At 42.2% G+C, this 16,624-nt stretch overlaps 1 protein-coding gene across 1 annotated transcript; it reads right to left on the bottom strand.

Moving 5' to 3' along the window:
• Positions 1–2,959: 2,959 nt before the first annotated feature.
• On the bottom strand, positions 2,960–10,069 carry trib1 (tribbles pseudokinase 1). Its single transcript, XM_034124899.1, has 3 exons — positions 9,419–10,069; positions 8,361–8,653; positions 2,960–5,539 (listed from the first exon to the last, which is right to left on the bottom strand). The coding sequence occupies exons 1-3, from the start codon at positions 9,737–9,739 to the stop codon at positions 5,065–5,067; spliced, it is 1,089 nt and encodes a 362-aa protein (XP_033980790.1). The 5' UTR covers positions 9,740–10,069; the 3' UTR covers positions 2,960–5,064.
• Positions 10,070–16,624: the final 6,555 nt, after the last annotated feature.

Genomic DNA, 16,624 nt, shown 5'->3' with positions numbered 1-16,624 from the left:
GTGTTCCCGTTTGTTTTCGTGGACAGTGAACACAATACAAACGTCTGGTAGTGGTTTCCCATTATTACACTTTCACTATTCAACAGGTGGCAGTAATGTGGAAAGGATCGCAGCAAAATGCCAACTTAATCATTGAAGAACAACATCCTTAGCTTGAATTGAAACAATAGAGGTTTCAAAACGTTCAAAACAATGTAATTACTTTGAAGGAAGAAATGCCTTCAACATGTTACATCTCAAGGACATCACTTTTCTTTGTGAAATACTCCAAAAGAGCCCGTTTTCATCAATTGATTGATTGGGTTATTAATCATTAGAAAATAGCATTACATATCCAAGATGTCCAAGGTGTAAACTTTCAGATGGCTTGTTTTTGTATGGTTGACAAAGCTATTTAATTCACCATAATATAAAATGAGAAAAGCAGCCATATCTCACATTTCTTCTGTAGGCTTCATTTTAAAAAAAAGTTTCATTTCAGAACTGTATTAGAAATTACAAATATTTGTTATGCACTTTCCAAATAAGGCAAACTTAGAAATGCCTTTTTAAAGAAATGGCTTTAATAATGGCCAATAAAGTCCTCTTTAAAAGCGTTTCAGATCAGAAATAAACAAATAACAAGAACAAAAACACATTTTAACTGAGGAGACATTAGAAGGACAATCGGGAAGAGCAACAGAGGAGTGTAACAGTATTTACCCTACAAGGACACGTATCACAGCACAACATGTTTTTTTGCCACAAAGCTGCAGTTTGCCTTACAGCCACAAGATGGCAGAAGATATCACAACTTGACACGATTTAAATAAAGGTATGCCTTTGAGATTTAAGATTACACTTGTAAATACCAACCCTATTACAAGCAGTCAGACTCCACACCAAACTAATATCAACACAATAGCGCTCATTCCATCAGGGATTTGTATAATGAAATAAATCAGGTCAAGACTTATTTAAATAGTGGAGACCGTTTCCATTGCATCAGTGGAGTGTTTGCCAGTGCCAAAGAGTTCCAGGAAGAAACACAATACTTAACCTCATCACAGACTGAAGCAGGTGCTCCACTTTCAAATCTCAGATCTGCTTCTTCACTTCCCTGTGTGGTTTATGTGTGTAAAGCAGGGCCTTTGGACACAGTGATCCCCTGATCGTGTGTGGTCCACCTTTTAAACAACTAAAATAGGTTTCCTCTGAAAAAAAAAAGTTATTTGTCAAAGTTATGTTTTTATATAGAAGATGTAACTGTAGCATTGCAGATTTTCAATTTGCCCTAAAATGGCTTCAAACTTCCCCTGAAATACCAGAAACTTCTCTCTCTGTAATTTCTCTTTCATCAAAAGAGGTTTGCTAATGGAGGATCAAGGAAGTGTCCGATGACACTCCGGTGTGTGTCTATCCAATAAGGAAGTTTGTGAACTGTGTTATGTAAAGGTTTATGTGGTTGGGGAAACTTAAATGATTCCTGATCACAAGGAAGGATAAAGTTTACACTTTTGGTCAAGGGACTAGACAGGATGAGATCACACAGACAAACAATGGAGAACACCTATTTATTTTACTCCTCACAACAAAAGACTATACTGTTTGATTTCTAACCATGACCTTTTCTATTATAACCCTTTTTAAAGGAACCATTTGACATTTTGGAAAATCTTTTCTTTCACTGTCTTGCTTAAATTAGATGATTCTCACTTCTGTACCGTAAATATGAAGCTAATGCTAGGAACCGGTTAGCTTAGCCTAGAATAAAGACTGGAAACTTGTTAACAGCTAACATGGCTTTGTCCTAAAGTTACAACATTGCTCACCAGCGTCACTTTAAATACTTTTTTTATGCTAGCTAAGCTAACCAGCATCCAGCATTACATTAAGTGTTGGCTACAAACTAAAGACTAGTGTCAATCTTTTCATCTAACTCGCAAAAAGAAAGGGCATGAGCCTATTTCCCAAAACGATTTCCCTATCTTTAAACCTATAAAGCCTTCAATGAAAGACTTCTTTATGTATAACGTTTTCTCACACACCTTATCTCAACCAACTCTTTTATTCAAACAAACCCTTTCCCATACACACACGATTCTTCAGATATTCATTACTTGACCTAATGCTAACCTCATTTTTGGTGGCCGTGTAGACATCCCCCCGAGGAGCCCGGATCTGAAGTGTTAAGCAATCGCTAGTTTGGCAGTTTCCCAGCTACTGAGACACACCAGCTAACCTGTTGATACCTAATCTGACTTTTCTGCTCACACACACACACACACACACACACACACACACACACACACACACACACACACACACACACACACACACACACACACACACACACACACACACACACACACACACACACACACACACACACACACACACACACACACACACGCACACAGGCAGGTATGCACATTAACACACGCACACAGCGCTTACGCAAGCCACAGCCAGCCATGCCTAAGGTAGTCATAACACAACGACGGTGGAGACATGCCAAGCTCTTATAGGTCAAACAATGATTCATAAGCCGAAGTGGATTAGATAGAAAAAAGGAAAATATTTGAGATTTAATAACGTTGGTGTTCAGTGTTTGATGAGTTCCACCGGTTACTGCTAAAGCTCAGGACAAAGGGGGTTCATGCTCCCCCTTGTTCCAGGAAAAGACACTGACCCACTATTGACATTTGTGTGTTTGAGGAGTTAAATGTTACATTACGCAAAGGTCAGAGAAGAGTAAATGTTTAAAGGTAGAGATGGAGGGAGAGGGAGAGTTGTTTTTTTCCTTTTCAAGGAGGAAATTGAAAATGCATTGTTTTCTTCCGCAGTGATGAAGAGCTGTGTGGAGAGAATTCTTGCAGGAAAGACTTCTAGGCATGCAGTCAAGCGGTGAAATGTGCAGGTGTTTGCATGGGTATGTGTGGGAGACATACAATGATCATTAATGAAAAAACAAACAATGTGAATATGAAAAAATGTGATCTTTATTCAACATCTTCACACATATTTGAAATATACATATTTACATCTTTTGTACAATGAATATATTTCCTGTGTAACCTGTCTAGACCTTTAAAAGCCTCTAGGTTGTGTCACAAATACATAATTCACAGTGCAATATGAAGTTTGTGCACCCGTGTCAGTTTACTCTACGTATCACATGAATGTGTGACTCAATTTACATATATGATTCGGGAACAAAATCATAAATCTCTTAAATTACTTTTCTGTAAGGAACAATTCAGATTGTCACAAGTCGGTTACCATCTGGTTTTTCAAGCAGATGAGAGAAAATAATTAGAGAACTGCAACAGATGTTTTATCAGCCTACTGTGTGAAAAATTGAATGCACAGTGCTTCTCAGATATGCCACATTTAGTACCAGGGTCAAAACAAATGTAGCTAACTGCAGGTCTACAGCCTGTGAGGATAAACGTCACTGAAGCGCTTCATCCGCCTGTCACAATCCACGATAAAACATATTTTAGAATGCAGTAAATTCATGTCACTAACTATATGACGAGTCTCCATGGATCCGCAGCTTTCAACGGGAAAATAAAAAGGAAGGGGGAAAGAAGTACCATTTTTAAAGAAGCGAAACAGTCGGAACAGATTCTTCCAGCCAAGGTCAGGACTGTTCACTGCAGACACGCTCGAGTGTTGAGTCATCATCAGACAACCAACATCAAATATGATATGACTGCGACTGATTCAGAGCCATTCAGTTTATGAAACACAGTGATACGGGCACAACACTCGGCACAGCTCAGCTCTGTGAAAGCAACTCAGCTTGACATAATGTTCCAACAGAAATGAACAAAAACAGGTTCAACTTCTAAGTGGAAGTCTTAATTTTTCTGTTTCTTTTTGACTTGATGGCTTAACTGGATATTTGACACATTTCTTAAAAAATACAAACATTGTTGGATTGAGAGTTAACTCGTATTGCGTCAGGAGGAAGTACCATATACATTCTCCGTGTTTTTACTTTCCCCACTTAATTCCTACTGTTGCATCATGCCTTGAGGCGTAAGATTTATCCAATCATCTCTGTTGCTGCAAGGGCATGTGACCAGGCCTACTTACTGCATTAAGTTTTAAACTGGCATTAGTGTTAGGTTTAGCTGTGGCTAATTACAGCATTACAGAAGAGCCAAACAGATTGATCACAGTTAAAATTGCACTGTTAATAGCTGATGCAACTTTATTATAATGAATTCTTGATTCAACAATTTAATTGCTTTAGTTTTAACTGTTAAAAATAAATAAATTACTGAGTTTTGTACCGTTTTCTGTGTCGGCCCAGTGACACTGATTATTGTGAAGTGTGTGTGTGTGTGTGACAAACTTTCCACACTTTTCTGTGAATTTTACTCCAGTAACACCCTGCCTTTCTCAACCTTCTGCGCTTGGTGTGAGATTTGTAAATGCTCTCCATTTGCTGATACGTTGCCAGCTTGGCAGTGAGGGACCTTCCTAGCATCCCCGCTGAGTGTGACACATCAGTCCTCCGCTAAGCATCTTTCTCACTCTATGACACCGCCTGCTGCGAGACGTCAAGTTTGTGCGAGGCCTTCCTCGAGCCGGTTGGTGAGTCAGCTGGCGGAGCCTCCAGTCCGGTCAGGGAGTGAGAGGAACAACATCACGTCTCCTCCCGTTGAGCAGCATTCTTGTAATGCTTTCTGAAGCGTTGTCAGTCCAGGCTGAGAGCAAGCATTGGTGACGACTGTTAGCCTTGGGTTCATTTTCTATGATACACTCATAGTAGCCTGAAGGGATTCTTTTGTGAACATAATCTGGAAAAGTCCTCGTCGTTTCTTTTAGCACCAAATATTTTCAAAATCGTACACAATGTATTATCATTGTGAACAATGCCCTTAACAAGTAACACATATACGACAACCAAATACAGTACAGTAAGTTCTTGTAGAAAGCTTGAGGGTGTATGTACACTCAACAGTACACAAATGGGTTTTCTAAAAAGTGCCAATGTAAAAAGACAACGATGGATCCCTTATAGCAATCTTTGATTTGGTCCTTTAGCCAGACTCAGCTTAATCGAGTCCGTCAGCAGAAGAGATCATCCTGCTCTTCCACGTCAAAGGATGGCACCATCTGTTCTGCCGAACTCACTTCCTGTTCACCCAGCGCCACTTCCTGCGACGATGGCGGCTGGTGGAACCACGGGTGAGCGAGCAGCTCATTGGCCGTGAGTCTCTCCGAGGGTTCTTTCCTCAGCAGGCTCTGGAGCAGACACTTGGCCCTGGGCGACAAGCCCTCTGGCAAACAGCACTGGCCTCTGCGGATTTTGGAAAACAGCGTGGCGGGGTCGGGGTCGTGGAAGGGGTAGCGGCCAACCAGCATCGTGTACAGCATGACCCCAAGGCTCCACATGTCGGCCATTTTGCCAGAGTAAGGTGCTGAGCCGTTGAGGATCTCTGGGCTGACGTAGGCAGGGCAGCCGTGGGTGTCGGACATGGAGTCGTTGTTTGGGTCTTCTAGGACGCGGCAGTCCTCAAGGCTTTCTAGTCTCACTTGTGTCCTGTGAAGAGAAAGGCAAAAGAAGGTCAGGACATTTCTAAGGAACATTATGTGATTTAAATAGCTTTATCTTAGCTACATGCTTACTAACTGTAACTATTTCCCCAAAACATTTGGGAATCTCCTTTCCAAAAGGACATGAAGTACTACTTAGGGCTACAGCTATCTTACTCACATGTTAAAACCTAAGAACTAAATGTTGATCCCGGCACATAAATCTGCATTTATCAGACAAAATATTTGTTGCAGTATGTCAAGTTGTTGTTGGAAATGGTATCGTTAGATATCCCATGTACAACAATATTTAAAGCAAAAAACAATCCTTGATAGAGTGCACCACTGAGTGTGTGTGTGTGAGTCTATATCTAACAGAGACTTTGTTCAACACTGTCAAACATGTCAGAGAGCTGTTAAATGGAAGTCACTGATTGCATCATGGAAAAACAAGCATCCTTCCTTGAGCCTTAAGCAGCACAGCAGACAAACAGATGGACACACACACACACACACGCACGCACGCACGCACACACACACACACACACACACACACACCAGTGAACTCACTATGACCTAAGTGGACCACATTTAGTCCCGTTTGAGAATCAGAGCTGCCTATGCACATTTCCAACGACTTCCTGGCACACATGGTCACATAAACACACATATAAATATACAACTCTAGCACCCTCCTCCTCCCCTGCTCACACATACAATGCTATATTTAGCCATGTTAATGAGTGGACAGCACCAGAGCAACTGAGCTTGTGAAAGTGTGTATTTGCAGATAGAGACATTACCACTGAAATGCTCTTACAAAATGATTGATGGGAATGGAAAAATGGGTGATTAATTCTCATCTACAGCAACAAACGTGATGTGTTTTTGATTCCAATTTAATTTGTGCCTCTCGAGATGTGCTCCCCAGACTAATACGCTGATTGAGGTTTTATCAATTCAAACGCACACAGCTTAATCTAGAGACCCTTCAGCTGTCAGACAGAGTGGCTGGAGAGGGAAATGGACAGCCAGAGAGCCGGATGAAAAGAGTGACAGCCAGGAGGACCAAGATAGGAAGGAACTGATATTCAAACACCAAGATAGAGAAGGAGATAAGTCAGGAGAGGAGAAGGAGAGACGCAGACCGAAAAGGAAACAGAACAGAGAGAGTTAGAGGGGTGGAAGGAGTGACTCATCCTTCTGTTGAGAGTACATATCTTCCTCTCTTTCTCTCTCGAGCGGCGGCTATCTGCACCTGGGTCCCACACTCACGGCGCCAGCCATCCCATAATTACCCTCAAATGGCTGTTGCCACATCAGTGACGCACGGGAAGGCTGCATGCTTCATAGTGCTAGTCACCTTCCCTAAACTGGCTTTTCCAACTGCACTGTGTGTGTGTGTGTGTAAATGTAGATAGCATTTGACAAATTGTTGTGACTTTCTCTCTCGCTCTGGCTCGAGTGCTGCATTGTTGGCCGGTGCATTGCATCACAGCGAGTTGGGCTTTGATAGATGCCTGATTGTGAATTTGAAAGACCGCATGATGGGATAAATGATCCCAACATTTCAAGGAAACTTGTGTGTGTGATGAGTTCCAAGGTGTTCTAAGTTCCACGCTATCAGAAGAATCTGCAGCCTTTGTTACAGTTGCAATACAAAAAGGTTATTTGTAGTGGCACTGCAGGATGTCTCCAGACAAAGTGTAAAGAGAAGTTCAAAATGAAGATGTCATCCCACAACCCCAGGGTCAAATGGGTCTTGTGGCAGCATCAGTGTTGCAAAGCTGTCACCCCGCTAACAAAATAGTGAATTACAGGTGAAAAAAGGCTTTTGAGCCTGCTCTGAATGTGTAATCAGCGCTCATACAAACATGCATGTATGGACACACACGCACAAACGCCAAGAAAGAAAATGAGCCATGCAGCCCCCCTCCTCTTCCCCTCTGCACATATACACTGTGACTCATCGCTCTGCAGCCGTATAGCTATCAGAGGGACACAACGGACTTCAACTTCTCTCACTGGCTGTCTGCTCTCATTCATCCAGGGTGACCCCGCAAAGCCAGAGGTCATGGCTGGAGAATGTTACTGTTGAAAAGTCTCCATGAAAAAAGGGCCTTTGGAAACCTGGAAAGGGGGGGGGGTGGGTTGTTTGCCATCAGCAGGCGCTTACAGGAAAGAGTGTGACGCAAGGGCAAAGAGCCGACAAATAGTTTTGTAAGCAGGGGTTTTGTGTGTGTGTTCATGGACATAATGTGTAGTACACACAACGCATGCAAATATTAAGCAGCATGTGTGCGGGAGTGCTTTGAATTCCTTGCATGGAAGCCAGTGTGTTTGAATGAATCCTTGTTGCAGCAAAGTTGTGATGTAATTATTTAATAAATAATGAGTAATAAATATATAGACAGCAGAAGGGGACGATTGTCTCATTCACCAGCCTCGTCTCGCAGCTCTGCCAAACAGCCACCCACTACATACACGCACGCACGCATGCAAAGCAAACACACAACAGACATGCAAAGAAGCGTATCGAGAGTGAGAAAGGGAGACAGACAGAGGGCGAAAATCTGGGAAGCTATTCAGTCTGCCTCCACAAGTACAGAACCTCCTACTCTATCTGTGCCCACATTGCTATCTGCACACATGGCCTGTGTGTATATCAGCTGCTGCCTTCACTGGCTCGTCCCACATCACTGCATGTGTTCAATTCTGTATCCAAATAAAGTTAACTGATACTATAAGCGCTGAAGGAAACGGAGAAAAAGGAATGTGATGCGTAACAAGTGGATAAAGGATGTTTTAGTGTTGGTGTGTTTTCTCACCTTTTTTCATCAGCAAAGACAAACTTTCGCAGTTTGAGGTCACCCAGCACAATGCCTGCCTGGTGGCAGTGTGCCACAGCCAGAGCCACCTGACGAAAGAGCCTGCAGCCGTGATCCTCGTCCAGCCTGCGCCAGCTCTTCACCAGGGTGTGCATGTCCCCAAAGTCCTTGTCCAAGAACACGTAAGCTTTGCGTTCGCCAAGGATGATGTCCCTGAAGCCGGCCACATTCTTGTGAGTTGGTAGGATCCCGTAGGCTCTGATCTTTTCCTGGTACACCGCCATATCAAAGACCTGAGAGGGAGAGGAGAGTAGAAGAAGATGAGGGACACAGATCGAGATGGAAATTAGGAAGATAGGGAGGAGGGAGGGAGAGTTTGTGTGAGGGGGGATGAGGCAATCGGTCAGTGTGTTCGTAATGATCATCTGAGGGTACAAGCGTGCAAATTTAGCAGTGAGTTAAAAAAGAAAATCAGGCGTATAGAATATGCTTTGATTCCAGCTCAATACGCTGCTTTTGCAAGAGCATGACAAATGAATCACCAAAGCATGCAGTGATTAACTTTATTAATCAACAAAGCCAAACGCCTGCAGGTCTATCATGGAAAATAAACACAAGGATGTGGAACAGTGGAAAGACCCTGTCCTTATCAAAGCAGATCCTTATCACTGGAGTCTTTCTTTGCCCCTCATGTTTGCATTTTGTGTGTCACAGCATGGCGTATTGCAGTGACGTGTATGCAAATGAGCCGAGTTGACAGACACATTGTGGTGTGGAGATCGGTGGATTTTAAAAGCATCCACAACACGGCACAGGCGAAAGTGGTTGCCTGGCCTTTTGGGGTTTTGTAAACAGATGTAAAATAACAATTTAATTTCATGATTTCAAAATAATGAAGCAACACTGCTGCTGCAATTTCGCGTGAGAATGACAATTGGGGGGGGGGGGGGGGAAACTCGGCTAAATACTGATGACATGTCAGACAGGCGATTGAGCAACGCGATGTCTCGAAACACCATTCATTCAAAGAAATTGCACAATGACGGGATTGCGCATACCTTGCACAGCAGCTCGTCGCCTGTGTCGGTGTTCATCGCGCTGTGCACGCTCTCCCGGTCTGTCAGAGGTAGAAGCAGAAACGGTCCTATCCTGGACGGCCCCTGGATGGTCGCCGGGACAGGGCTGGAGACGGGGCTGACCGGGGATCCGGGAGAGGTGCCAAGGAGACCCTGCGTGTCCCCCACCTCGGTGCTCAGCCTGGCGCATTTGGCCGGCGGCTGATCGTCAGAGTCCAGCCGCTTGTGCGCGACTCTCCCGGCGCGGATGCAGGGTGCCGGGCTGCTCCACTGCAAGTTCATCCTGATAGACCGATTCACCATCAAAGCAAACACGAAACCCCGACTGCTTTAGGATGAGTCCTTTTAAAACAAACTACAAACTGTGTACTCCATGTCCCAGTGTGAGATTCATTAGAAATGAAACTTCAGCGATAATCCAATCCTTTTTTGGAGTGAATGCCCGTGGCTTTGAGGTCTGTGTACTTTTGGTGAGAAAATTTCTACCCCTCAGAGTCTAGACTGAGAGGGAGAGAGATAGAGAAAGAGACATAGAAAAGGAGAGAGAAAGAGAGACCGCCTCACACTCACGAGAGAGGGAGAGTGAGTGAGCTCCGGTGATGTTGAGCTCAGAGCTCGAACACTCCGCCCGACCAGTCCAGCCTCCTGCTGACACACAACCACGTTGAGCAATCCTGTAACGGCACCGACTCCAGCTCAGCTCTGATGAAACTGCCTCCTGTATTACCTTTCAAAGAAGACTGCGCAAGCATATGGTGCAAACATTTATGTCATTTTTCCCCGTGCTTCTTATGGTGTCATGGATCTCAGAATTCCTGCTCTGAGATTTTGCTGATACTGAAAAAACCCGACCATGTGAGAGGAATGAAGAAATCATCTGCTACTTATCATGGCTGCCTCATCAAGCATGCACATGTTTTAGACAATAATTAACAATCTTTAAAACTCTTTCTCTGACTCAGTTGTTCCCTAATGTTCAGCTCTTATTGCCATTTATTACCAGTTGTTGCAACAATCTCTCCACAGACCTCCTGTATGGCACCTGAGGTGTTTGCTCTCCAAATGTTAGGCCTCAAGTGTGAACGAGTTTGTACAAAGCCTCAGTGTATGAGCCTTAACTCTAGCTTTAACATCACCATGATATTTTCCCATGCTGGGCTTGTTTGTTATGTGGATATGACTCACCCCCATAAAGCCTTTCGTGGTGCTGGGCTATAAGCATTCACATAAAATATGCCAGCGTGGCTCCATAAACAACATCATAGCAGCTGGGCTCCCAGAGACACTGATCCCAAGTTACGTGTACACAAAAACAAGCAAGCCAATACTGTGCAATCAGTGTGAAAAATTATGCAATATTCTTGCAAAAAAGGATAATCAGTGAACTATGAACTGTTACTTAAGAATGTAAGAACTAGAGAGTAAAGGGTGAAATACAGTAGTGGGTTTGAAAAATATTCCTGTGTTGAGGTAATTATAAATGTGTGTTTGTTGGGGTGTGTACACACGCGTGACCATGTGTCTGGTTGTGCAAGAGTTCTCTTTTTCCACTGCTTCATGTCACACAAGCACAGAGGCTCACTGAGCATTCACTAAAACACACTGCACCAGCTGGCCTGTGTGTGTGTGTGTGTGTGTTTTTGAGCACTATCGCCACTCTTTTTGCACAACCCCTCCTGCCAAACAGAAGCATGCCGTTCCAAACCATTTCTTTCCACATTTCCAATACAGTTCCTTCCCCAAGAGGTCACACACTTGAGCAGGTCACAGCAGCTCAGCTCAACTTGACTCAGAGGGGTCATGTGAACCTGTCTCTGCCGGCCAACCAAACATGGATGAGCTGCAGATTCCATAGAAATGATGACTGTTATTTTTAGGCCTTGCATTCTTTCTTTGTGCAGTGGTCGTCCTATGAATAAGGTGACTCACCAACTGATTGATGTGTGCGTGCGTCTCTGTGAGCAAGTGTGTTTGTCATGCCGTCGAGCAGGCACAGGAACAGGTTTCCTCTCTCTCTCTCTGGTCTGTCACACTCTTTTTAAGGAGTTCAAAAAGCAGGAGGAACAGTCACTGTGGGAATGGGCGGCAGAGCTGTGGAAGGCCTGCAGCTTTGTTGTTATCTGACAATAGTCCGGGCCTGGGGTGTCAGTGCTTCAAAGTGATGATGCATGTTTGTTGCTTGTTTGTGTGTGAAACAGTGTTGAGGTATACACTGGAAACAGTGACTTATTTGTGTAGGCTGTGTAAAAGTCACAGTGTCTTTTGCATGTGTGTGACATGACGATTTGTCTGTGCTTAATTTGTAGTTTATGTTTTAATCATTACACCATGTCACCTACTGCATGTATGAGCTGATATTACTTTTATGAAAGATGTTGCTGGACTGCAGGTTGTAGTGTGTACGTGTGTGTTATATATATATATATATATATATATATATATATGTGTGTGTGTGTGTGTGTGTGTGTGTGTGTATACAGCGACTGAGTAGGAGTGTGGCTGAGTCCCCATGCAAGTGAGCTGGAAGAGAAAACAGTATTCAGGGCATGCTCTCTCCTTGTTATAATTAGCGGAGTCACTCAGCACCAGCAGCGGTAAAGAGAGGCTGGGAATTGATCTGCTCTGAGAATAGTTCAATCTGATCTGGCTGACAGCCAGCCATCGCTGTGAATTATTCTTCATTTGAGCTTCTCTGAGCAGAGCTGTACGAGACTTTAACTTGAGTCAGATGAACAGTTAGTCACGATAATTAACAATTGAAACTTGCCTGGCGCAAGACTTGACTTAGAAGTAAAATGTTGATTAGTTAGAAGTAAAACCACTTAACCTTTTATTGATAGTTTTTGCATTCAAATACACGACTAGGGACATCAAACAGACAAACTGCATATATATTTGGTTAAACAAGACAACACTAAGCTTATCGAACAATATTGTCCAACAACATGTACCATCATGGCATATCTTCAAATAATACATGACATCAAATATAGGGTATACATAGATGTTTTTATGATGAACATTTTCCACAAAACTATACTGCACTCAAAGTTTGTTGACACTTCTCTCATTTGTTTCTCTCATCATAGTAAAATAATCCTTTAACCTCCAATTCGGAGTAAGACCTAGGCTTGTGTTGATATTTCTTTTCCGTCTTGGCTGCTCATAATTACGGTCTGAACAATTTGACATTGATGCTGCGTTAGCCTTAGCAATGTGACAGTAACCCAGCAGGCAAAACACCAGGACACTAAAATAGCAAAACAATGTTTCATGGGCACATTGCACCTCCAAATGTTTTAATATTATGGTGTATTATTCAAATAACAGCTTAACTTTGACCACATATATGATCTAAAATAGGGCATTTGAGAAAAGAAGGACGCTAGTATACTGTATGCAACAGTAATGTTTTTACAGGTCCACCATCTTCCTCTATTGGTATTATACTGGCACATTTTTAATATATATATTTTTAAGTTGTCTTTAGGCCATTATCATTGTGTTTGGATAGCTGACACATTTATTTGAATGTAGAATTAAAGTGCCGATAGAAGTGGGCTTCTTGATATTGAACTTTGTACTAGCAATAAAAATGTTGAGTGATGACGAGTTTCCTTCATGTTAAGAATTCTGCCTTTAGAACAACAGATAGCAGGTCTTAGAAGTATGTGATACTCCTTCATTCTACTGTATATCTTACGCTCCTAGACACCGTGAACTGTATGAACTCAAGTGAGGTTTCATCCAAAATTAGTCATCACCCCGCAATAACCATCTCTACTGAATATGCTCTGTATTTTTACAACCTTGGCTGACCTCAAGGACAATCAATCAAACCAGGAGCTGAGATGGGGGATTGTTTCATGTGGATGGATTCCAGACTGTAGTTTGGCCCAAAATGTCTGCCTTCCTTTGCTTGTTATCCCAACTTGTCACTCACTATTTCTTTGATCTGTTTGACAGAGTCTGAGGTGGTAGGAAGGAGAGACTGAATGTTGGCAACAGAAAGGATTTTTGAAATTCAAAACCATGTACAATACTGAATTACATTTTTACAATATGCTATTTTCTGATTTTACAGCACAAGAGCCACTAATAGCTTCGTACACCAGGACACACACCTACACATTGCTCCCCGGTTGATTGAAAACATTTGTTCTCACACAGGGGAGTTGTCATGCTCAGCACAGAGAGTTTAAGAAGTTGTAAAGCTTCAGCTGAAAAATAAAATTCCTCATTTTGTAATGAATAATGTGAAATGTGGTGACGCACTGAAAACAATGCATTCACTGTGAGCAGAGATATATGCAGTATACAATCCATTACTCAGATGTTAAATGGAAATGTTGATTCCTATTGACAATCCCAGTGTTTCAGAAATCATAAATATATTTATGATTACATTTCCTATTTAGTTATTGACCTTTTTGCTTCATAATTACAAGATGCTCCGTTGCCTAATGTTGTTTGAACATGCAGAAAGTAAAAATGGATATTTTTAAGTCTCCAGGGTCAATCAAAGTTATGAATTATTGACACAATTATTTTTCAATGGGATGTTTACACAAAACAAACATAACCATGTCACTATAGTTGTATACATATTTGGTGATTGGTTGTACTTTGAATTGTGATCTGTACAAATGTGTCATTAAGGTGTTGGTCCAGCACAGGCCTCCAGAAGAGCCGATAAGGGTTTTGAGCTAAGTAGCCATCTTACACATTGGTCTACAATATAGGTGTTCATACTTTATAAACAATACACATGCTCTCAATGAAGAAGCATCTCTATTGATTATGTTTATATAACCACAGGAACATGGTTACATTGAAATGTTTAGTTTGACCAGTTAATAAATGTTGTTGGAAGACTGTACAACATCCACCAAAGATCAAATAAAATTCAACTATTTCCATCTTTGCCCTCTTTACTGGGAAAAGTCAGCCCCCTAAAGCCCTCATCAGCAGAATTTCACTTGAAAAGATCAGCTTACTTCCCTTCATGTCCCAAGAACATCATTTCATAACTCGGCCTTTGTCAGTCCCTCTTCAACACATGATTTCACTGAAATAGTTGCCTTACACTCAGAGCTCCACTCCAGGATGACTCAAGGGGTTTCCTGTTGCTAATGGGAAGTGCATGGCAATTGTGTGTGTGCTGTGGCCAAAACAACACACACGTCACCACCATACTGTCACCAGCACATCACTGAGGTTACACAAGCTGTCTCCATTCAGCCGGGTCGAGCGTATGATGTCACTCGGTGGAACAAGAAAACACAGATTGACAAAAGGAAACGAGAAGTATTTTAATCAATGTATTGTTGTGCTGAGAAATAAAGAGGAAGATTTGTTATGTTTGGTGAGCATTCACCTTTGAGCCAAAATAGGAGGGATAGATGATAGATTTAAGATCAAAGTGCGAATGACAAGATCAGTTGCTTTGATGGAGGATCATGAATAATTGTAATTGAATCCACAACAAATCAAACAAGACTTACAGCCAGGCTATAGTGTTAGCCACTGGCGTTCTGTCAGGCTGTAGTTAAGCATGACAGTGCTTTGAGCTAATTGCTAACTCTAGTATGCTAACATGCATGCAGTTTCAATGCTATCTGTTCTGTAGCAGTTAAAATGTTAACCATGTTCACCGCTATATTTTAGCATATTTAATGTTCTCCCTCTGTTGTGTCAGCGCTGATTGAGGACACCTGTCTGCTGGCACCAGAGGATTAAAAGGCCTGAGCAGACTCTCGATCTCTCTCTCCCGCAGAGGACCTGACCACGGAGCAGCCACGTTGCTTAGCCTTTTTTGGCTTGTTCCTTTGTGTTAGTTTTTCTTTGTTTATGACAACCTTTTGTTAATAAATATATTTTTCATATATGTTCTTGTCCTTTCCCACGCTTTTTGTTATGGCCAAGAGCCAGGCCATGCTAACATTGTCTAATCTGAATTTAACACCGCTCAGCTCAGTAAGATTTTTCGCTTGAATCACCAAAATGTCAACTCATGGTGGCGCTAAAATAAATGTAAGAGCATCACCAAAGTCAGGTTACATTGCCTGCATACATATCTGTACAAAGTCATGGTAGAAATATTGAGATGAATCAATCTGAATCAAAGTGTTAAAGCTACTGAGGGACTTTCCACACCCTGCTGCACAAACAGTTTTTCTTACTTTTTTCCGTTGTTCTTAGTGTTTTTTCACTCACAATTCCCCCCAGTTGTCTGTACCTTTTTGATTTATTTTACAGAGACTGTTAAAAATATTCTTTTACCAACATCGCCCCAGAGGATGTCACATGAAAGTGTCATCCAACATTAATCTCCTCTGTGCTGTTTGATGAAAGATAAACTCCAGCAGCAGTTCAAAAGGGGCGTCCGCTTTAAACGAACCAACACTAAATTATATTCTGAAGTGAGCAGAGCCTCCGTTTCTCTTCAATGAGCCAGGACACAAAGTACAACCTCCAGCCAAAACATGAGAGGTTGAATCATCATTAATGACACCACAAGTTTGATTGCGAATTTTTTTTTATTTGTCACAAGAAGTCCCATAACCCCCAACCTCTTTCTGGAGATAGTCAACCGGTAGTACATTTATCAAAGTGTGCAAACACAAGAGGGAGAGAAGAGCTTAGCGTTTGGAAAAAGCAATTAATTGCAGGATAATACCCCATGTAACAGGATTTGAATGAATGTGAGCGCTGCTCCGCTCCAAAAGGAGATTTATTCTCATAATCCCGTGATGAAAAGGATGACCAATTATTTCCCATGCATTAGAACACACTGCCTGAACCAGGGCTAGGCCAGCGGGAGGAAGAGGAAGCGTGGAGCAGGAGGAAAAGAAAGTGTTTGTGTGTACACATACACACTAACTATTCAGCCAGCAACAACAACCTGTCACTCTTCACAAATTACCTAACGCAGAGCTTCTAATGATATGATTGCACTACAACTCACGGGAGGAAGATGAAAGCAGAGAGTTGGTCCATTAACTGCAGACTCCGTGGCTGCCGAAAATTAGGCCCGGCGTTTCTTGGCGTTTCATCAGTTTTGAAGGATGTGGAAAATGTGGGTTAACATTCATGAAGTTTGAGTTTCAACAGCAGAGTGTCATCATAAAGGAGTACACATGATGTTATTGAAACAGACACTACAATCTTTCAAAGGAATTCATTCAT

The sequence above is a fragment of the Trematomus bernacchii genome, unplaced genomic scaffold, assembly GCF_902827165.1.
Source record: "Trematomus bernacchii unplaced genomic scaffold, fTreBer1.1, whole genome shotgun sequence".
Taxonomy (NCBI): domain Eukaryota; kingdom Metazoa; phylum Chordata; class Actinopteri; order Perciformes; family Nototheniidae; genus Trematomus; species Trematomus bernacchii.
Note: the sequence above shows the minus strand (reverse complement) of the source record. Positions and strands in the feature narration are given on the sequence as shown.

Bases quoted from the DNA above. Each gene is read 5' to 3' on its own strand.
- trib1 (XM_034124899.1), bottom strand. From the start codon at position 9,739: ATGGTGAATCGGTCTATCAGGATGAACTTGCAGTGGAGCAGCCCGGCA. The intron at 8,654-9,418 runs GTATGCGCAATC...TCTCCCTCTCAG, and splicing joins GCGACGAGCTGCTGTGCAAG to GTCTTTGATATGGCGGTGTA. The intron at 5,540-8,360 runs GTGAGAAAACAC...TTCTCTTCACAG, and splicing joins GTCTTTGCTGATGAAAAAAG to GACACAAGTGAGACTAGAAA.